Here is a 25,571-nt window from a genome sequence, read left to right on the forward strand (position 1 = left end):
AAATGAATGATGATGATGTGATGATGATATAATATATTTATTATATATATATTATGTATTTGGTAAAAACATAAGATAACAAAAGAAAGAAAGAGACCTCATATTATGTAAATAGAGGAAATCTTTATATATAAAAGTGAGGTTGTGTGTCTGTCTCCTACGATTTAGATTCCTAACTAACTCCCACATTTTGCGGTGCAGTTTTAAAAACCAAAACCGGTATCTTATAGTTGTGATTCATATCGACCGTCTGGGTATTAGCGCGCGTCTACAATGAGTCCTACGATTTAAAAAAATTTACCATCAATTTTTTTCCATTTTTAATCCATTTTTGACATATAAGGGAAGTAACTCTCTAAAATTTGTTATTAAATCTCAGAACGTAAAAGCTACAGTACACCCCTCCCCCTTTGTGGTTAGCCTATTGATATGGCTATTATACTTTCATCTCTAAAATGCTTATATAATTATTTCCCTACAAACCCGAGCAACGCCGGGCGATACTGCTATATTATATAAAAGTAGTTTTAGAGATAGAACCACTTTATATATATACGAATTAAACATTGAGAGACATTCATTTCAGTACATCTAATTTGAATGTTTTTTTCCTGTATACTTGGAAGTAATATTCCCTAATAACTATAATAATAATAATAATAATAATATATATACTTACACACACATACACATAGCTATAACATCATAAGAATTTTTATAAAATTTGAGAGAATGTGAAATAACTTGTTTTTTGAAATGGTAAAGCTCAAAGCAGATCAATGAGAGAGAAACATTGTGAGAAGGTGATAGAATGGCGAGTATGGGAGAACCAGAATAATAAGAGTGAGTGGATGGTGGAGTAGGGAGCATTAGAAGTAATATATAAGTGTAAGAATGATTAATATTCTGGGTCCAGATACTTCAGAGAAAGAGAGAACAATACATTTGTAGAGTAACAATTTTATTGCAGGGAATTGAACATTCCAATACCCATAATATACAATATACACAGAAATTTGTGTGCGTATATACATATACACACACACATATGCACAAACACACAGTTACAAATTATCTCTCTCTCTCACACGCACACTAATATCATAATTAGTCACTGCAAACATTATTTACTCCTGCCCTTCTGTAAGCGCCATGTATACTGCTGAAATTGTCTTTCCATTCAGAAAATAACTCACTGTATAAATGTTCAGTCCAGCAAAGGTGGCACTAGAAATCTGGTTTTATCTGGAAACATCCACAAGAGAAGAAATTTCATGAAACCTTCATCCATAGTAGAATAAGATGTTTTCACACAAGTCTCTCTTGAGAAACCATTTGTAAATAGTTTAATATTTAATAATTAGTGTTGTTGTTGTTTGGTTTAGTGGGGTTTGTGTTTTGTATACCTGAGATTCAAAGCATTCACTTTTAGTGAAGCAGTTTTCAGGAGATGCTGAGGTTGCCATATTTTGACAATGATGGAATATGATTCAATGAATAATGAGGTTGGAACTTCAATGAGGAGATTTCATATTCTTTATACAAAGTAAACATGCTAATCCAGTGTGATCTGGTTCTAAATTGATACTTTGTACAATGCTGTTTTCTAAGACAATGGAATAACTGGAAAAGAAAATGAGAAAAGAGAAATCATAAATCGATTATTATGTATACACACACACACAACAGCAACAGCAACAACAACAACTACTACATACATACAATATTTTAAACAGAGCTAGAATAGAGTGAAGAAAATTCAAGGAGCTTTTATCTCTGTTAGCAACCGAAGGTTTCACGAAGATTGTAATCATGCAATTCTACATGGTAGTGAGATGTAGGGCTTGAATGCAGAGCACATGTGGAGCCTAGAGAAGAATGAGGCTAGTATACTCTACTGGATGTGCAATGTGAGTGTGCATGTGCAACAAAGTGTGTTGATAGAAAAGTTAGGCATAAGAAGAATGAATTGAAGAAGACTGCACTGGGTTGGTCATGTTCTGCAGATGGATGTAGACAGCTCCATAAAGAAGTGCCAATCACTCAAAGTGGATGGAACTCGTGGAAGAGGGAGACCCAGGAAGACATGGGACAAAGCACTGAAGGATAACCTCAGGACACTGAGGAGTTGACATGGACCGAAATACCTAGCGCCTTGCTCTACTCAAGAAGACCCATCTTCCACTGCAGAATTGTTAATGCTTCCCCACCCCTACTGAAGTAGACTGACCAGTAACATCCCCGTGTTGGTGTCATGTAAAAAGCTTCCATGCGGGCACTTCTGCTCATGCAACATAAAAAGCACCCAACATATTCTGTGAAGTGGTTGCCATTAGGAAGGGCATTCAGCCATAGAAATCAAGCAAAATCTGGTGCACCTCTCCACCTTGCTAGTTCTGGTTAAACTGTCCAACCCATGCAAGCATGGAAAACAGATGTTAAATGATAATGATGATGTATTTTAAATAGGGTAACATTTTAAAACTTATTTCACTGCATGAAGTCCTTTAGAAAATTAGGTGTCATAGATCATACTAGGTCATATTAATCATCTTCTGACTCTGAAATGAAAGTGATTCCAGAACCAATTCCAGAGAAGATATTTGAGCATAAAAAATACTGGCAGTTTTGTCAGCGTGAGCAATGGCCTTATAAAGAAATAATGAACTGACACAGTCAGATGGGTCAGTCTGCGAAGGTACACCTTTTTGTTGCAGTACCATAGAGATGACAAAATACGTTGTCATCATGGGACATATCGATGGCGAGATGGGTTTGGTGTTGATGTAGTCAATAACAAGTGGATTCCAGGACAGTCATTTTTCTGAATGGCATGGTATTTTTTTTTTTTACATCGTGTCACATAGTGAGGTAGTACCTTGATGACATTTTTGGGTGGCTGCCTAATCACGTGTGATATCTTCCATAGAAATATGATATAAACTACAATATTGGTTGTATCTTGGAACTCTGAGGGCTTCATTGTCTCTTTTGCTGATTAGATATTAAGTAGCAATCTCCTATCCTTGTAATGCGAATGCATAGCTTTCAAAGTGTGATGTGATGTAGCAGTTATGAACTCAAGAGAGTCTTCAATAGGGAGGAGTTACCTGAGGACTCTGCCTCCATGATCCTCCCAGGAATAGGTGGAGAAGATGGTTGGGGGATATGTGTGTGTGTTTGTGTGTACCCATGTCTAGACATCATACGATGTTGTAAATGGCTATCATCATCATACAAACAAGATTGTTTCCAGTGTTTCACAAAAATATGTCTAACTATAGAAAATATCTTGCTTGGAAACAGGTGAGGGTTGACAAATGAAAGAGCATTGGTAGTAGCAACTGACCATTGTTGTCACCATTAACAACAATCTCAAATATATATATATATATATGAAAATAAGACAAACCGTTTTGATCTGATATTGCCAAGTAATTTTGTACAATCTAATTCCATTCCCAGAGCTTTTGTAAAATCACCTTTTGGATCTGCAAGCATTTTAATCTGAAAGTAGAGAAAATCTTTGAGTAATCACCACATCAATATACTACATACAATAACCACACTCACACACATATTCACATTAACAGAAGAATAAAACAGTCATTTATTCTTGTGGTAGATTCCAAAACTTTTAACAATAATTGAAAAAAAAAAGGAGTTTTATTAATGGAATATTGTTTTTTTTTTAATGTATATACAGGTGCTTATATTTAGATGAAGAGAGAATGGTATGTTGTGATATTTGTATCTTTCACAAGGTATTATTAGCATAAATTAAGTAACCTATATAGCAGATATTTAAACAGGACAAATTTAGCTATTTCTCTGTAGATTGAAAAAAATGACAAACAGCCATAATCGATTTTTGAATGTTATTAGATTCTCCTCAGAGGGGTCTCTATCAATTTGACCAATCCCAGAAAAGCAAGCAGCCAATCGGTTTATACACTCAACAAATACAGTAGCTACAGAAAACTGGTGCTAGTAATTTGCATATGGTGTTTAACACTTTATTTAAATTCAGGCACTCGTCATTGGGAATGAGGATCAAAACCTATCACAGAGATGACTAAGATGCAGCATAATTCTACATTTTTGCAGTTTGTGATTCATCATTATCATCATCATCATTTAACGTCCGCTGTCCATGCTAGCATGGGTTGGATGATTTGATTGAGTACTGGTGAACAAGATGGCTGCATCAGGCTCCAATCTGATCTGGCAGAGTTTCTACAGCTGGATGCCCTTCCTAATGCCAACCACTCTGAGAGTGTCGTGGGTGCTTTTATATGCCACTGGCACCAGGGCTAGTCTGGCAGTACTGGCAACGGCCATGCTCAAATGGTGCTTTTTATGTACCACCTGCACAGGAGTCAGTCCAGCAGCACTGGCAATGACCTCGCTTGAATGTTTTGTTCACGTGCCAGCGACATAAGTGGCAGTAAGACGACGCTGATACCAATCACACTCAAATGGTGCTTTTTACGTGCCACCAATATATATAGAATATTGGTTTCAGATTTTGGCACAAGGCCAGTAGTTTTAGGGGAGGGGCCAAATCGATGAAAGGAAAAGTCAACCTTGGTGAAATTTGAATTCAGAATGTAGAGATAGACGAAATTCTGCTAAGCATTTTGCCCGGTATGCTAACAATTCTGCGAGTTGAATAGTGAAATACAAAAATACATTAAACTCAAGCTTTTTCCTTACCTTTCCTTCTGATTTAGTCTGTCGGCACCAAGCAGACATCACAAATGGATCATTGACAGAAACACAAGCTATTAAATCATATCCTGCTTTCTGCAATAAATACAAAAGTAGTTCTGTGAGTGAGGTATTTTAGAGTCTCAATTCAGTTTACAAAAACAATATTGCTGTCTGAGGGGGACTTCATTGTGCCTGAGACCTATAGAGACCTTGAATACTTAGAAAATTTTGGTGACCCTATATATATGTAATGCAAAATATAAATAGTAACAAACTATAAACTAAGTTTTTATTTTTCAAAATGAAACAAAACTAAGAAGGAAAATAATGTTTATTTTTGTATATTTCCACTTTATTTATATTTGAAAAGTTTTCTCCTGCTTTATTTCATGGCAAAGTCTTTGATCAGATCCTCAAAATTAATCTTAAGTAACAAATTTGCTGCTACACTTAGTAAAGATAAAGCATCTCAAATATTATTTAACAAATTTTAAAATAATTTCTTTGGTGTAATAAACTATTTACCATTTCCTTGTTGCTCCCACTTCCTTTGATACCCTAAGCACATGCTTATTTTTCTAAATGGTTAATCTAGCATTGCTGAGACTAAACACAAAATTTTACTTTTCTGAACTCAAGATGTTGCATTTTACACAGGAAATGACAAAGATCTGTGTTAATTAGTAATTCATAGCATTAGTGATGGCTAAAGCACAGAAGACATATCCAATAGTGCAAAACAGGTGTATTAAATGTAACAGAAATGGCAATAGTGATGTAGTCTGAGAGGTATAATATATCTATGGAGTTGGTGCAGGATTAGGAATGAGGGAGTGAGTATTTATATACATGTGTATGTATTATCCTCCTCATTCTGATTCTCATTATCATAATTTAATATGCCCTTTTCCATGCAGGCATGGGACGGATGGTTTGACAGGATCTAGTAAACTGCAGAGCTGCAGTGAGCTCCAGTGTCAGCTTTGGCATAGTCTCTTTGTTTAGATGACCTTCCTAATGCCAATCTCTTTACAGAGTGTATTGGGTCCTTTTTTTGTGTCAGTGAAACTAGTGAGGTCATAGAAAAGGGAAAATAAATTCCCTAAAAGTAGACGGGGAGAGGAGAGCATTAGGGATTATGTACGTGTGTATCAGTGCACATGCGCATGTATGCATTTTACTTACTCGAAATGCCTGATAGTGGTTAATATATTCAGGAATATGAGCCTGAAATGATAATAATAATAACAACAATAAAAATAGTGACAATATTCTATACTTCGGAAAAACAACAATAATATTCAATTATAGAGAAGTGTTAATCAAACAATTATTCATTTAATAATCACATGTGTATATAAACAAACTTACATTTATTTATTTGTTTTCTGTATTTTTATCATTTATTGGTATATTTCATGGCAGATGGAAACATATTGCAGCTAAAATACAAATATTTTGTAGGTCTGCAGAAAAATCTGAACTCAAACAGCAACACTTGTTTGTGTCAAACCATGAAAGGCGCTTCTACTTGGTTGATCAACATACTAGTAATAACAGTCAAATATTCAAATCAAATCTTAATTAATGAAAGATACAGTGTATAATGTCTTAAATATACTTTTGAATATAAGTGTTCTTAGTCAAAGTTACTACTAAATAAATTATTGATCCGATAATAAAATCTTTACATGGTAGTTCACTCTGCAAGAAACAGCAGGTAAATCTCCCTCAATACACATCTCACCGTATATTAACTTGAATCTATAAAAACTTCCTATTTTAAAGTGATCTAAATTAAAACCTTTATTAAAATTCCATATTAATTTATGTTCTGAAAACCAGCTAAATAATGTAAAAGTTATTTTACTAAATTCCTCATTATTTTCAAAAGTAATTCAAACACAGGCAGTGTATTTCAACAGAAATATCCTAGTCATATGACTTAGCTTCCAGATCTTTCCATTAGATTTGTTTTAATTCTTCTGATGCCAATCCACCTGAGACCACCTTTGGTTCCATAATTCAAACACCTTGTTTGAAAGTGATTCAAATCAAAACCTTCCATCAAAATCAATGTTAATTTATGTTCCAAACACTTATTCTTCATAATTTTCAAAATTAATTGAAATGAGAATTGTATTCTTAACAGAAATATGGTAACAAAAGAGTGAAAGACTTAGAAGAGAACTTTCTGTGAAGTTTAAATAACAATATATTTTTTAGAGTTACTTACGTTAGAACAGCCGGGTGTGAAAGCTCCAACAACAGAAAATAAAACCCCTTTTTTACTGCGATATAGTTCTGATATATTTACAGATTCAACAGAATTATTTATACGTTCAAATAACATAATTTCTGGAAGCTGAGAACCCACTTGTAGCTGTTGAAAAAGAAAGAGATAAAGAAATAAAGAGATAAAAAAACCTCAACGCATTATATGAAAAACAGTAAAGAAATAAAGAAAGAAAATAATTTCACATGCTTTTCCGTATGTAGGTAAGTGTCACCCATATAGTTAATCAGGTTGTCCACAAGGGAACATACCCAACGATTGATGTAGTAGCATTATAGTCAACTGCTACAAAGGCAAAGGAGATGCATTAGACAGAAATAATTAGAGGCATCAAATTGCTGGACCAGGTGATGAGAGCCACAGAAAGGGCCATAGCGCAATTAATTAGGAAGAGAGTTAGCATAGATGAGAAGCAGTTTGGATTTGTGCCAGGTACAAGCACGACTGGTGCTATGTTCCTAGTAAGGCAACTGCAGGAGAATGTAGCCAAAAATAAACCTCTGTACTTGGCTTTTATTGACATGGAGAAAGCCTTTGACAGGGTCCCCTGCTCCCTTATTTGGTGGTCAATGTGGAAGGTAGGTATAGATGAGTGGTTATTGAAAGCTGCACAAGCCATGTACAGGGATGCTGCCGCTATGGTGAAGGTTGGCAATGAATTCAGTGTACTGGTAGGAGTTCACCAAAGATCATTTCTCAGCCCCTTCTTTTTTATCTTAGTCCTCCAGGCCTTAACAGAGGAGTTCAAGACTGGGAGCTCCTCTATGCTGATGACTTCGTTCTTATAACTGAATCACTACCTAACCTTGAGAAGAAATTTCAGGTGTGGAAGCAAGGCCTGGAATCTAAGGGTCTTAGAGTTAATTTTGCAAAAAAAACAAAGTCCTAGTAAGTAGGAAAATGGACAAATCACAAGTCCCTTCAGGGAGATGACCCTGCTCAATATGTAAGAAGTATTTTTTCAGGCTTGTATTTTATATATCTTCAATAGAGAGTAATAATCTGAAGAAGTATGTAACCCTGTCTGTGAACCAAAAATCTAGAAGTTAGAAGAAAGTTAGAGGCGGGTACTTTGGTGGTGAATGTTTGTAAAAACTAAGAGGTTAAAAAACAAACAGTTTCAAACATACGCAAGGTCAAGGACAAACACACATTTTCATTGAAATATGATGTTGATACAAATTCTAATCATTATTTGTTGGTGCAAGGATGTGTATGAGAGTTGCAAAAGTTACGAAACTTGTGAAGGCAGTGATGAAGAGTTTTATCCATCAATGATCTTGTGATAATGTCTATGATGTAGTAAATCAAATTGCTGCCGTCAAGCTACCTAAGCCCAGAAATCGAACCATTCAGGGAGTGGTCAAATGGCTTCAACAAGTGTGAAGGATTACTGATTTCCAAAGTGTCAAAAAGGGGATGGAACTGGATTGGTGGCTAAGTGGTCACCGTATCAGAATACCCAAACTTTTAAGAACAAAGTGTTCATAGCTGGTTGTAAATTAACAATAGAGCACTTGTCAGGAAATTAAATAAAAAATACTTGTGTTACATGAATGCTGTTGGCATGCAGCTTTTGAAGTTACTGGAAGTGAGGAGGTCAACATATCAACAGGGTTTGCAAGACATGACACTACGCTAGCTACCAATGCATGATTACCATTCTAAGAAATCAATGATTCACCATAAACATTTTTAATAAACTGATTTTTCTCACATTTCATACCTAAAGTGTATGTATAACTATCAAGAAGGGGGCCATTCAAGTTTTTGCCAATAAGGTCAAAGTGCTGATTATTTTGGACAATGCTCAACCAGATAGTCACCAACTTGTCAGTAATGATGGAAAAACAGGGTGCATGTTCTTGCTACCAAATGTTACTGCCACAGTTTAACCAATGGATTAAAGTATAATTGTGAACAGTAACATGTATATCTGCATATACTTTACATGCTAGACCAGCAGATGAACAGAAGGACTGTTACTATGAGTCCCTTCTGCAGACTACCACAACAACAAAGGAAAATGACCTTATTATCATAGCTGGTGAGTTCAATGGTCATGTTGGGCAAGATGCCAATGAATCTAAGGTGTATATGGAGGTTTTGGCTTAGGCACTAGAAATGAGGATGAAACAAAGCTCCTGGGCTTACTGGTCAGCAATACTAAATTCAGAAAACTTGCCAGATGGTTGGCAGGTTTCTTGAAGTTTCTTTAGTATTGCATCGCCTATCAATTTGGTGGGCCAAATTGAATACACTTTCACCAGTAACAGGGATAGGCAGATGCTTGTGAATAAAAAATTCTTTTAGGGTGGAGAATGTACAACACAACATAGCTTAGTGGTTAGCAACTTCAGATGTAGGTCTGGAAAGACCTAGGAACACAAAGTGATATGGAAAAGGAGGTTGTGGAAGCTTAAGAATCCTTAAATAGCCAGAGAGTTAGAGATGTTCTAACTGAAACATTTGATGAGAAGAAGGATGAGATAAAAATGTATAACATAGAGGACAACTGTTTTTACAGGGTAACTACTGAGGATAATAGACTGTATCTGTAGTTGAAGAAAAGTTTCTGCCAGGCCAAGGGTGGTGAAACAGGGAGGTTGACAGGGCCGTAAAAGAGAAGAGATATGCTTGGAATGAATGGAAAAATAGAGGTAGCAAACAACCATATCAGGTAGCTAAAAGGAAACTGAGTGACAGGTTTATCTAGCAAGAGCAGGGATAGGAAGGAAGAAGTTTGCCAATGTCTTACAGCATGAGCATCAGAGATAGGAAGTGTTCTGAATTGCTAGACAGTGTATCAGACAGAATCTAGACATTGTGGGTGAGAAGTGTGTATGGATAGTAATGGTATGCTTGTACTTAGTAATTCCAAAAACTAGATGAATGGAAGTGCTACTATGAAAGATTATTACATACGAAGAATATGCAGAAGAAAGGGAGTCTTATCAATGTGAACCCAACAAGGAGACCAGCTATTCTAGTTGTCAGTAGTGTGATAGATGAGGCAATTAAGGATGTGAAGACAAGGAAAACCCCTGGTCCATTCAGAATTAAAGCTAAGATGCTCAAAATATCTGGTAGAGTAGTATAACGACTAGTCACCAATATAGTTAATCAGGTTGTTCAGGAAGATGTCATCTCTAATGACTGATGTAGTAGCATTATAGTCAGCTGTTAACAAGGATAAAGAAGATACTTAGAAGTATCAGGTTGCTGGACCAGGTCATGAAAGCTATGACAAGAGTTATAGCCCAATTAATTTAGAAAAAGAATTAGAATAGATGAGATGCAGTTTGGTTTAATGCTACGTAGAACTACTACTTAAGCTATCTTCTTAGACAACAGCAGAAATATTTAGTTAAGAGTAAACCATTATTCTTGGCATTTGTTGACCTGGAGAAAGCCTTTGACAGTGTCCCTTACTTTGTGATATGATGGTCTCTGGGTAAGCCAGGTTGTGGAAGATGTACAAGCCATGTACAGGAGTCCTGCTAGTAAGGTGAAAATTAGACATGAGTACAGTGACGAATTTAGTGTGCAGGTGAGCATTTACAGTTCTCATCCCTACCCATTCATCATTGTCTTCCAGGTCATAACAGAAGAATTTAAGACTAGCTGCTCCAAGGAAATACAAAATGCTGATGATCTCACTCTCATAGCAGAATATGTAACAAAATTAGAAAATAAATTTCAGGTGTGGAAGTAAAACCTAAAATGAAAGTTAACTTAGCAATAATCAAGGTTTTAGTAAGCAGGAAAACAGGCAGGACCCTACAGTCTTCAGGTAAATGGCCCAATTCAATATGTAGTAAAGGTGAAGACAGAAATTCCATATGGTGTACCTAGTGCAAACAATGGACACACAAAAAGTACAGTAGAATTGTAGAAAGGTTAATGGAGAAATTAGCCTTTCTTTGTGAAAGATGCACAGGTGCCACAGAGTCCGATATCAAGTGGGAAATTGATGTTCTCAAATGCCCCATGGGCTCCCTAGAGGTAGTAGATAATTTTGGCTATCTAGGTGACCTAATTAGCAGTAGAGGTAGATGTTCTGAAAGTGTAGTCATTAGAATAAGAATAGGATGGAAAAAGTTCAGAGAGCTACTATCTCTGTTGGTAACAAAAGATCTTTCGCTCCAAATAAAAGCAGCTTGTGTACATACAGCAATGTTACATGGTAATGAGATGCGGGTCCTGAATACAGAGAATATGCATAAACTAGAGAGGAATGAAGCTAGTATGCTCTGCTGGATATGCAATGTTAGTCTGCATGTATGGCAAAGTGCGAATATACTGAGAGAAAAGTTAGGCATAAGAATAAAAACATGCAGCATGCAAAAGAGAAGACTGCACTGGTTTGGTCATTTGATGCATTTGGATGAGAACAGTTGCATAAATAAGTGCCAATTGAAGTGGATGGAATTTGTAGAAGAGAGAGACCCAGAAAGACATGGGACAAAGGCTGATCTCAAGAAATTGAGCTTTACAGAGATGACGAAGGACCAAGATGATTGGCATTTTGCTGTGCTTGAGAAGACCCGTCCATTACAGCTAAAATGATATCCTAAAATTACTGTTATGCTTGTATGTGCAAAATCCTGTTTACCCCTTCTTTCTCTGACACATCAGCATTCTTCCCTCATCTATGGTGCCACTCAGCTACTGTAATCACATGAGAGTAGAATTGGCTCTTACTACATCCCATCTCCTCCAAAATGATCTCACCTCTCCTTGGAGCTATTTCCATTCAACATCATCCCTGCCCACATTATTTCACTCTTTCATCTTCTTTTTGTAACTTCAGCCACTGCTCTGTCTCTGTCTTCTCTGCTATACCCCATCTAACACCCTCTTTCATCTGCCCTCCCATACCTACCATCATGATTCACCTACTACAGCCCCTTATGTATCCCTGTATCTCCCTCTCCACTACTCATACACTTGCACATCATCTCACTACATTCTTTTCTATTCTCCTTCCTAAGCCACTCTTCTCCCACTATACCCTTTACATACTGATATTTCCCATTATCTACATCCCCATCTTAGTTCATCACTACATTAACCTCTGTCTCAACCTGTTTACTCCACCCTCTCACTCTTATGAAAGCATCAACTCTTATCTCCTCTCATAACCTATTGTCTGTATGTGCTTATCATACAACCTATTGAGCATAACCTCTGTTATGCTCACCTTCTTGTTCCTTGAGAGTTTGTTCTAGCACCCATCACTACCATCTCTTTATCTCTTTCAACCTTGTAGCTTCTCTATAGCAAAGCACCTGTGCTTGTCCCACTACCATATTTTAGTCTTTCAACACCTGGCCTAAAGCCAAACAACTCCACCTTCCTCCCCCAAATACTTCCTCTTAGTAATGGGGAATTTTTTATTTTCCCTTTTCTTTGTTCTTTTCAGTCATGGAAGTTACACGGCGACCTTACAAGTGCCACTGGCATGAAGGGAGCATCCACTACACTCTGCAAAAAGTGTTAGCATTAGGAAGGGCATCAAGCTGTGGAAACGATGTCAAAGATGACACTGAAGTTCAACACAACCTAGCAGCTTACAGATTCCCTGTCAAACTGTCTGAACCATGCCAGCATAGAAATGATGATGATGATGAAATTTACAAGAGGTTACATTAACAAAGACATTTGGAAGAAGTTCTCATGGTGTTAAAAGAAGACAATATAAGGAAAGATGCATGAGGATAAAGAACTCTCAGTAACATTGAGAACTACAATCTCAACAATATTCAATTTAGCAGCTTCATGGAAGGCACTAAAGACAACCACTCTAGTCAATGCTTGTGTGGGGGAAGGCGATGATGACAACTTCTATGTATGATTGAAATAGAAAATGATTTTGAAGGATTTGAGGCAAGGGATTTTAGAGGGTTGGCAAAACAAATATCAACTCTGGTTAGAAAGACAAAAGGTGACCTTAGATATCAAGTATTAACAGAAGAAGAAATGGCAGGTGAAGTGCTTATCAATGACAATAACAATAGTAAGGATCAAGAAGACAATGAACTATTGTCAGATCTGATAGAGGGGAAAGAGGGAGAGAGAGAGTAGATCCTCTCACCTACACATTCTCTACATTCAACAGTACACATGCTTCTTTTAACCAGAATGACAACCTACCTATGTTTATAGCAGTATAGTCACTGGTGCCAGCTTAAGACATGGACATGCTGGACAGCTCATTAGAAGCCCAATTTTAATCTATGTTGTAACTTACTGTCAATGAATGATAATGGTAGTCTCTCATAGTCTGAGAAAGACAGTTTTGCAATTCCGTGATGAACAACCTGCACAAATGATTTGTTTACAGTGATCAAAATACATTAGCTAATTCTCTCCATCAAATCGAAGTAGCACAGTGTAGCACATCAGGTGTCAAAGTGATCACAAAGCAAATGTGAGATGAAGTGTTTTGCTCAAGAACACAATGCATTATCCTATCCAAGAATTGAAACCATGATTTTGCATGTACTTATTTATTGCTCTGCTTTTCCCAAGGATCCATAATGTTAAAAAAGTTTTCCTGGTAGCAGCAAATGAATTAAAGATTTTAAAGCATGAAAAGCAGCTGGAACATGCACAATAATGTGGGTGAGATGCTGGAAATATTTAACAAGGTTGCTGATGCACTCATTAATGCTATTGATAATCTGATAGTAACAAGGTGTCGCACTCAATGACTAGTGTAGGAGCTGCATCAAAAACTGCCTCATGGGATGATAAAAAGTGATGCACTACTGAGCAAGAACTGCAACGGTATCAAATTGAGCAAGTTATAGCAGAACTGACTGAGAGAAGAATTGGCCTAGATGAGGTGCTGTTCAGGTTTATTTCAAGGTAGGGTAAAACTGAATCTCACTTCTAAGGGAGGCAGCTGCAGGACAAGTGTTTAAGCCAGCACTACTTACATTTGTGATTTAAGCCAGTTAATCTTACATTGGTCAACCTGGAAAAAGATCTTTGACAAGGTGATACACTTTAAACAATAATGTTGAAGAAAGTGCTTGAAAGTAATCTCCCTTGACTATTTTAAAACTTTTCCTAACTACAGGGTGCTTAAATGGACCTATTGAAAGCCACCTGTGAAATTACCCTGCTTAAATTCTTTACTTGTAAACTTTCCCACTCCCTTATATATTTTCTCGTTTCTTTTTTCTTTTCTTATATTCCTAATTTCTCTTCACAATTATATTCTCCACTCAAACTGCTTTCTAGACACTCTGATTGAATCCTCCCTGTGTTAATATGGGCCACCTAACAACAAAGTAAACTTCATATAACGAAGACACCCTTGGCCTGAAGAGTATACACCTTGCTTGGATATTTACTACTTCCAAGGATCTGCTTGGTATGAAACATATGTAGCCTGGATTTTATATACTTCATTCCTTTAGTTTTGTACTATATATATATATATATAATTCCCTTTCCGGGGACTGCCACATTAAGTTGGCAACAAACCATCACCTTATCGTCCTGCTACTGCATAACTCTCTCTGAGAGATTTAGAAATGCAATATTTCTTATTTTGTAGATTAGTGAATTTATTTCACTTGAAATTCTATAAGTTTAGCACCGACAGCTGGAAAGGCCAAGCTACTTCAGACTGATGAACAGCAACTACCCTGAAACTAGTCTCTGAATGCTGGCTTTGTTATGTGAAGGTGCTTATCTCCCCTGTTTGAAAACTTAAAGACACAGAATGCTTGTATCACGTAGCCAACTAGAAACAGTGTTTCTAGGGGCTAAATAGCAGTAGCATTCTTCCCTTTCCTGGGACTGCTACATTAAGTTGGTAACAAACCATCACTCTCTCTCTCTCTTTCTCTTTATATAAGCATTTCACCCTGCATGCTAATGTGTCTGCCAGCTCGCCGCCTTAGAATGTAAATATTCATTTTAGAAATATATTCTAAATTCTTAATTCTTAATTTTTACGTCCTTGTTTCCGTATACATTCACTGCTTTCTTCCAAGGAATGTAATGCTCTTAGCTTATTTTTCCTTGGGGTTGGCCAGATTGGAGCAATCTCGAGTATAACCAGCCGAAATTTCAAAGATAATCTGGAACTCAACTGTGGATATAAAACACTGTATGATCCGATCTTGTTTTCCTCATGTCGTCTGTCTGGATATTTTTTTTGTTTTCCTTTTTTTGTTTCACCTGTCTGGATGTTTTGCGCTCTTGTCCCATTTTTGTATTTTATATATATACACATATTGATAGAAATGGTAAGACAACAAAAGAATGAAAGAGACCTCGATATTATGTAAATAGAGGAATTTATCTGTAAGTATGTGACAATTATTGGGTAGCCAATAATTGTCACATATTATATTTACAGATATATATATATATATATACATACATACATATATACATACATATATATACACACACATATATACATACATATATATACATACATATATATACACACACATATATATAGATATACACACACATACACACATATATATATACACACACATACACACATATATATATACACACACATACACACATATATATATACACACACATACACACATATATATACACACACATACACACATATATATATATATACACATATACATATATACATATATATACACATATACATATATAAATATATATACACATATACATATATAAATATATATACAAATAAATATATACATACATATATATATATATATATATACATACACACACATATATATATACATACACACACACACATATATATACCTATACATATAAATTTGACATGGGCCATTCATTCTTGTCTTGGGATTCATTGTCAAATGGCTTGCTGGAATTGCGCAAAAGATTACACAGATGTGTAGAATGATCCGGTGCTGTTGCTGGGCTTTGTATTTTTTTCATAGCTCCCATGGTTATGGAGATAATCTACTATAATAACACTCTTCTGTTTATGAATGAGAAAGGAACTGGTGATAGATGAATAAGGAAGAAAGGGGTGATGTTATATTCGGTAGTTGGATGATAAAAAATTGTACGCTGAAAAAAAAAAAAAAAAATCAAACAGCGTTTCAACTCTGTGTGAATATGTGTGTATATAAAAGGGGGGTATGCAAATGTGAGTGTGAGCATTTGCAATGGAAGTGGGAGGGTTCATTAGTTAATATTTGGGTTTAGTTTTTGATTAGGTTGAATCGTGGTTGGTTTTTTTTTTGGGTCAGTTCTTTTTAGCGTTTTGACAGAAAGTCATCATTCTAAAATTGTTTTTTAATGCAAGCATGTCAAAACAAGTCAAATGCTTACACAAAGCAGGTTTTACAGCCACATTATTCACACGGACTGAGTGAAGCTGGGCTTAGCTGCTAGTAATTACATATATATATATATATATATATATATATATATATATATATATATATATATATATATATACATATATATGTATATATACATATATATGTATATATACATATATATAGATATACAGATATACATATATATGTATATATACATATATATAGATATACAGATATACATATATATGTATATATACATATATATAGATATACATATATATGTATATATACATATATATAGATATATGAGAGACTTTGTTGCATGCAATCAAGCCTTATGCATAGCACTTACGGAAACACACCTGAAACTGGACATAGCAGATGCGGAATTACACATACCACAGTATGTTGTACTACAGACCGACAGAAAAGAAAGGAGTCATGGAGGAGTTGCTATGTACATCCGTGAGGACCTCACACCCCAGGTCCTTTTGTCATACTCAAACTCGGTGTGTGACACACTAATTGTACATATAAGGCGACTTGGTGTAGTTGTGTGTGCTACATATCGCCCTCCAGATGCCCCAAGCCATGTAGGCAAGTTTGAAGACTGCCTTATAAAAATAGAAGAAGGTCTAGTCACATTAGAACAACACATAAGTGTACTTCTTATGGGAGACTTCAATCTACCCAATGTCAGATGGTCCGAGGACCTCTCTCTCCCAGGAATGACACAATGTGAACGAGGACAGGCGAGGTGCCTCCTGAACCTCATCAACACCCTGTACATGGAGCTAGTAATACTCCAACCAACCAGGGCAGGTAACATACTGGATCTCTGCTTCACAAATAATATGGATCTCATCCATAATGTGAAAGTGACACCGACACTACTCTCAGATCACAACATGTACGATCCAAAGGAAAGCATGGACATGCAGCCTACAAGAAACTCTCAGAATCTTTCCAGCTTGAACTTCCATAAGGCAAACTGGAAACAAATTGAGAAAGAGATTCTCAAACAAAACTGGCCTGAATGTCTCTCCTCGCCAGACATCGACATGAAACTTCAACAATTCATGTCTGTAATGCAAGCCATATGCTACAAATGTGTCCCAGAGAGAAAAAAATTCTAATGAGACGGCGTACAAAAGTTTCAAATCGCCTAAACAAACAAATTGAAAGCAGTGAAAAGTCCCGCCTGAAAATAAAACTGTTGGAAATTGAAAAATGACTGCAACTCTCCCATGAAAAGGAAAGAGCAGACAAAGAAGCCTGGGCTATAGACAACATAAAATCTAACCCCAGAGCTTTCTACAGGTATGCCAAAGAAACAGCTATGGTGCACTGTAGGATAGGGCCACTCCTTGAAAAGGATGGCACACTCACAGGAAATCCAATGAGGGTAAGTGAAATACTAAATGAGCAATTCAAGAGTATTTTCACTCCACCCCTAGGTCAGCAATCCAACTGACTTCTTTACCACTGCAGATATAAAATCAGAGGCAGTGATGATTGATTACATCAATATAAAGGAAGACGATGTAATAAAGGCTATAGATGAAATGAAAACAAACTCAGCTACTGGCCCAGATGGATTCCCAGCAATCCTTCTAAAAGTATGTAAGAGAGTCCTAGCAAGACCACTGCAGTTCCTCTTTCAGAGCTTCCTTGCAACTGGCAAACTTCCAAGAAAACTGAAGGAAGGTAAAATATGCCCTATTCATAAAGGAGGTAGCAGAGCGGAGGCCAAGAACTACAGACCTATCTCTCTGACCTTACACATCAACAAGGTCATGGAACGAATAGTCAGAAGGAAACTAATCACCTTCCTTGAAGAAAATGACTTGCTGCCTGACACCCAACATGGTTTCCGACCAGGAAGAAGCTGCTTAACTCAGCTCCTACAACACTATGACTGGGTGCTGAAACGACTGCTCAACCACTCAAATGTGGAAGTGATATATCTCGACTTTGCAAAGGCCTTTGATAAAGTCGATCATGGAATGATATTTCACAAACTGTGTGATCTTGGCATAGTTGGAAAATTGGGAGAATGGCTTCATGACTTTCTGAAGGATAGAAGTCAGGTGGTAGTAGAAGTCAGGTGGTAGGGCCACTTCCATTAACACGCAAGTAGTGAGCGGTGTCCCGCAGGGTACTGTTTTGGGACCACTACTGTTCATAATGGCCCTCTCAGACATGCCCTCAGCCACGCAGAGAGCCACGATCACAAGTTATGCAGATGATACAAAAGTTTCACAGGCAATACAGAACCCTGAAGACACTAAGCACCTGCAATGTGAGCTGGACAAAATATACAAGTGGGCTGAAAAGAATAGCATGCAGTTCAATGCTGAAAAGTTTCAAGCTTTATGCTATCAGCATGCAAAACTAAATGCAATACCCAATGAATACACTGGACCTGGAGGGATTGCAATCCCAGAGGCACAATCAGTGCGTGACCTGGGTATTCACATGAGTGATGACGCAACTTTTCATGTACATGTTGCTAAATTGGCAATGAAATGTAGACGGCTGGCTGGATGGATTCTTAGACCTTTAGAACAAGAGACCAAGAAACCATGATGGTCCTCTGGAGGACACTTGTCCTAAGCCACTTTGACTATTGCTCTCAGCTATGGTCACCATCCAGTGTCAAGTTGATCACAGAACTTGAGGCAATCCAACGAAGCTACACAAAGAAGATAGCCTCTGTGCAGCATATAAGCTACTGGGAAAGACTCAAGAGATTTAAACTCTATTCCTTGGAGCGTAGGCAAGAAAGATATGTCATAATATACATCTGGAAGATCCTGGAAGGACTTGTCCCAAACTTTGGCATCGAGAGTTACACAAATGCCAGAACTGGGCACCACTGCATGGTGCCAAGGACTCCAAATTTGCCATCAAGATGTAGGACAAGATACTGTGATAGCCTGAGCTTCAGAGGCCCACAGCTCTTCAATATCCTCCCGAAGAACCTGAGGAACCTGCATGGGGTGGATGCGGATGTCTTTAAAGTAGGACTGGATCTCTTCCTGTCAGGTGTCCCGGATGAACCAACTTCACGGCAGGAGATGCAGATGAGGGCAGCTGCATTGAACTCTCTCATACACCAAATGGCAATTGCTAAAAAGCATTCGTGAAGTAAAATCATGTAGCAACACCAAATGGCGGTGCCCCAGCATGGCCACAGCTCGTGATAAGATAACATGAAAAAAAATAAAATAAAATACATATATATGTATATATACATATACATGTATATATACATATACATGTATATACATGTATATATACATATACATGTATATATACATATACATGTATATACATGTATATATACATATACATGTATATATACATATACATGTATATATACATATACATATATATATATATATATATACATATATATGTATATATACATATATATGTACAAATACATATATATGTATATATACATATATATACATATATATATATATATACATATATACATATATATATATACATATATACATATATATATATACATATATATATATATACAAATACATATATATGTATATATACATATATATGTACAAATACATATATATGTACAAATACATATATATGTATATATACATATATATACATATATATATATATACATATATATGTATATATACATATACACATATATATATACATATACAGACACATAATTTAATTCTATGTATTTATACAGCTGAGGATTGCTCTGCATTTAAACTGATGTAATGATTGCATTGTTCAATTAAATGGAGTCGCTTGAAATGATCGTACTGGATTCCCTCTGAATATCCTGTTGCTTATTTTGATTTTAATCACCTTATTTTGAAATGGTATGGATAATACCGTACTAAATTCTGGTGCCTCAACTTAGGTACCTAATTCATCTGAATCTAAATTTTTGCTATATATATATATATGTATATATTTGTCTGGAATTCCTCTGTTATTGCCTGGAGGACTGTGATATATATATATATATATAACACACACACATGTATATATATATATATATCTGTTTAGAGTACACTTAGCAGAGCTTGAGTGAATGAAGCTTGACCGGGTATGGAAATAAATGTAGCGATAAGCAAGTTAGAATAATCAATATATAATGCTTTACTATATTAATAAATGAAATACAAAAAATGTATGTATGTTTACATGCAAAAAGGTCTGAGTTACACATAATAGAAACGATATAAAGGGTCAAAGGGTCTGAAACAAAATATTACAAACCAAACAGCTATAAACTTTATTTTGAACCACTGAGCTCCCAGAAACAGCTGTTGGATTAGTAATACTTTTCTTCAACCCCTGTAATCCTCTATATCAGTGGTTCCCATACTTTTTCAGACTGCAGTCCCATTGACACTCATGTCACATTCTTAGCACCACCACCCTCCTCACCACAAACATAAACCACTCTCAACAACAAATTGAAAATAAAAGTATTTCACAATTAAAACTTAACCTAATTAACCCGTAATTTTTTTTTTGGGGGGGGGGGTACATCCCCTCTCCACTTTAGGTCACCCTATTATTGCCCTACTTTTCTTCAACACCCCTCTTGATCTTTCCACCATCCGCAGTGGGGCAGTACCGTCCACTTTGGGAACCACTTCTCAATATCATTTGTATTCTGTATAAGTCAGACGTATATACATTTTTTGTATTTCATATATTAATATAGTAAAACTTTTAATATATATATATATGCATCCATATACATACGCTTACATACATACATATATATATATACATACATTCACACATGGTTTGATCAATAAGTATCCGGACTGTTGCCATAGTAACCAAGCTTAAAGTACATAGAGTAAAGTTGCTAGGCACAAATTGACCTTGAACTCCGTTGTGCATGCGTACTAAGTGTTAACATTCTAGCTGGCATCTGCTATTTACAGGAGTGCTTGGAAGGAAGGTGTGTAGCGTGTGTTCATCCCGTTGGCCATAACAGAGAATGCTTGGTGCTATCTGCTCAGAGGCCTATGCAAAGTTTTCAAAAAGTTTTCATTGTTCTCAACACTATCAAGGAGACCTTGTGCAACTGAAACCTGAGTGTCTTTTAGATCAGCTGAAGGTGGTTTTGGCACGTTTCTTCCTATTCCTTAACTTCTAAGTTATTTCGTACAAAAAAAAATGGTAGAAAGACATTAGACATGATATAAGTGAAATGGCAAACTAATTTTCTATTATGTATGGACACACACTCACATATGTATATTCACACATATATGTGTGTAATTGAATATATGTATGAACGTCTGTATACATATATATGTATGTATGTATGTATGTATAGACACACATACACACACACGGGGAACGATGGATACGTACGTTCATACATATATTCAAATATACACACATATATGTACATTTGTAAGTATATGAGTGTGTGTACATGCATATACATAATAGAAAATTAGTTTTCCATTTCACTTATACCATGTTTATTATCTTTCTACTCTACCCCGTTTGTTTTTTGTACGAAATAACTTAGAAATTAAAGAATAGGAAGAAACGTGGGTAAATAATTTACCGAAACGTGTCTACACACACATATATACACCCGTTTATATATATGTGTGCAATCTAGTACCACAAGAATGATCAAACTTCCTTTAATTGAGTGATGTATAACAAAAGTGTTCATTGGTGTTGAAGATGTATAAATTTAGTTGGGTGGTATGGTTTCTTTGAGAACATGGTGGGAATATGAAAATTAAGAATGCGCTGAAAGACTTAATTTCACACACAAACATTAATGTTTGTTTTTATGTCAAGTCATAAAACAATTTTACTTTGAACTGAAGAATTAAAGTACATATTTATTAAACAGTCTGGTTAAGGATAGCGAGCCGAAACTTCGAAGTCACTGCTACCACTTTTCTTGTAAAGTATATTACACACACATTTTCTCCTTATCGCACTACCCGTCGTCCACTTTGATTCTCTTCTATGACCGATAAGTACTGATAAAATATTAGGGTCGATATAACGAACGGTATACCATTTTCCATCAATATCATTCCATTGTTGGATACAGACAATAGACAAGACAAGAGCGTTGATCGAGCAGACTTATGATCAATGGTTCCGGGTGTGACCAGCCTATCATATTTTAAGGCAAAGATAAACTAGGACCATATTTTAAACATTAAAAGAGTAAGGTATGATTTGAGGAAGTTGTAGACATTATTTCTCGCACACTGACCTATCACATCGAGACTCCTTTAGAACGATGGTGTATATATTGTTTTATTATACGCGTTGTTTAACTTTAGACTAGCACAGGGTTGTATTTATTAAAGTCTCCGTGTGTGTATTATATATATATACACACACGGCATTATAGATACACCGAAACATATGCATTTGAATTAAGACGACTAAAGAAAATGCGGGTAGACATAAACAAAGCGACACGTGTTCGAAAAGAAACGACATATATTCATAAAACAGTGCATGTAATTGTGAGGTCATTTCAATATTTTTTTTTTTTTTTGTGTAAACAATTATATTTTATACCTGTGTGTATGTGCGTGTGCATACACATAATTTATACATACATATTTACACATACAAGTGTGTGTGTGTGTGTGTGTGTGCGTGATTAGCTTAATCTTAAGAATATCATTAGTTCAAAGATTAATTAATAGATTTGAATATATTAATTTCGAAGAAATAATATGATTTCGAGAAAGAGAGAGAGAGAGAAAAAAAGAGAGAAAGAAAAAAGAAAGAGAGATCTTAATGACAAGGTTACACTATAATTTTTTTTTTTGGTTCGTCCGGACCACAAATACCGGCTAACCTAAGTACAAACACACATGCACTTATACAGACACATACACACTTATAAACAGAAAGAAGTGTGCGCATGTGCCTATAGCTATTACAGATAATTAAAAGCAACAAAGATACACTAAACACTTGAAATGAATGTTAAGAATATTTCTCAATAAGAAATTAATAATTACCTTGATTGACCGTAGAAAATACCTGCCAGTGGTGTTTCCATTTAATTTTGACAAAGGGAACATACACTTTAACGCCATCATCAGTCATTCATACAGCACGTACATCGCACGGACCCAAGCAAATTATCTCCCTTTATAATGTTAACCCATTCTCATTTGGATTGCTTCTTTTCTATCCCTTTATTTTATGAATGACCGTCACCTTTTTTATTGCCAGATTTATCAGTGCCTATTTGGTTATTATGTGCCTTAACTATGCATGTGGAGTATATTAATTTACTCAAACACATTTATATGCTACAAAGTACATTTTATATATCTATGTACATAGATGCGTGTATGTGTGTGTATATATATATATATACATATGTATGTATGTGTGTGTGCGTATATATATATATATATATATATACACACACACACACATACATATGTAATTGAAAAGAAACACACGAGTTGATATGTATAAGGAAAACAAGAAAAGGTAGAAAATGCTAAAATAATTTTATCATGAAGAAAAGTTTAGTACCGGTTTCAGTAAAACATGAAAAACAATTAAATGTTTTTAAAGAATATTTCCATAGTTTTCAAATACAAGGGACATTTTTCATTTTCTGTCAGTCTGTCTGTCTGTCTCTCTCTCTCTCTTTTACTCTTTTGAAGCCTTCAAAAGTGAAAAGAGAGAAACAGACAGAAAAAAGGAAAATGTCCCTTGTATTTGAAAACTATGGAAATATTTTTGTTTTAAATTTCATTCAATTTTTCCATTATTTAATTGTTTTTGATGCTTTACTCTAAGTTGAAAAAGCTGCAAAGACTGAAACCAGAACTAAAATGTTCTCATGATAAAAATATTTTAGCATTTTCTACCTTGTCTTGTTTTCCTTGTATATATATATATATATATATAAACACACACACATGCATACACACATGCACACACACACACACACACATATATAAACCTAATTAGAGGATATGTTAATCGTTAGATAATTAATTTGTAAAATTAAGATCTTTATAAGATGAATCTCTTCAGAGGTAGTAAAGATATACCAATTAGAAATACATTTTTTCTTCACCTTTTCTTTTCTCTTTCTGAATACCCTATGATATTATATTAATGTCTTCTTTTTTCTTTAAGACATATAATAATATATACTATCTTCTCCCTCTATATTAGATTGGTTCCTTCTTTTCGTATATTTGCTATCAGTTAACTGTTTCATTGCTGTTATCTCAACATGTAATTCTAATCAGTATATCCTTACTACCTCTGAAGGGACTCATCTTATAATGATTTTAATTTTATAAATGAATTATCTAAAGATTTCTCAATTGAAACAGCTGTCAGAGATGTTGTCATATTTTATAATTAATAAGATAATTTTATTAATTACCTCTCCATTTTCTCCTTATTCTTTAAATATACAAATATATGAACCACAGTTTATATATATCTTTCTATTGATTTTTCTATAGATTGGTAACTAACCAGTATTTTCATTGGATTTATGATCCTTTAATGAGGTTTATTACCTTTACTTGATACTATTATATATATATATATATAAATTGAATTAGAGATAAAACCACTATTAGGCAAATCAAACAATGAAAAACATAAAAATAAACATAATATAATATACAAAATATATAAAATTTAAAATTTAAAATATTTAATTTATATTTATAAATTTTTATATTTTTTAAATTTTTAGATTTAAAAAATATATATATATAACTATCAAAAAGTATTAAAAGTTTAATATAAGATAATAAGTAAAACCACTACGTACGTTTCATGGCCATAACCTAATTCGAATTACAATAATTTAAATTCAATTAAAAATTCGAATTATAGTTATAGTCAATCTTCAGGTTAATGATAATAGTTAAATAAATAAGCAAATATATTTAAACAATATTTTTTAAGAAATAAATAAAATACAAATTTTTCTTATAAAAAACTCTATTATCAAACTAGAAACTTTAACGATTAGGTTTATGTCATACAATCCAATTATGATGTTAGATATTAATTTTTAAGGTAAAAATAGATAGAAAATGTATTTATCTATTCAGATATAATATGGCTATAAAAAACATAATAAACTCACTAATAACCTAATCTCAGTTATAGTCAATATCTAATTACCTAATTATTTAACAAAAAAATAATCACTATTCATATTATTAAATTTA

At 34.9% G+C, this 25,571-nt stretch overlaps 1 protein-coding gene across 1 annotated transcript; it reads right to left on the reverse strand.

The window, feature by feature from the left end:
- Positions 1–944: 944 nt before the first annotated feature.
- On the reverse strand, positions 945–23,511 carry LOC115222563 (peroxiredoxin-5, mitochondrial). The gene is made up of 6 exons (XM_029792837.2): positions 23,367–23,511; positions 6,950–7,096; positions 5,899–5,940; positions 4,717–4,806; positions 3,413–3,507; positions 945–1,623 (listed from the first exon to the last, which is right to left on the reverse strand). Exons 1-6 carry the CDS (start codon positions 23,445–23,447, stop codon positions 1,515–1,517), a joined length of 564 nt encoding a protein of 187 aa, XP_029648697.1. The 5' UTR covers positions 23,448–23,511; the 3' UTR covers positions 945–1,514.
- Between the last annotated feature and the right edge of the window lie 2,060 nt (positions 23,512–25,571).

Source organism: Octopus sinensis, linkage group LG20, assembly GCF_006345805.1.
Source record: "Octopus sinensis linkage group LG20, ASM634580v1, whole genome shotgun sequence".
NCBI classification, from domain to species: Eukaryota; Metazoa; Mollusca; class Cephalopoda; order Octopoda; family Octopodidae; genus Octopus; species Octopus sinensis.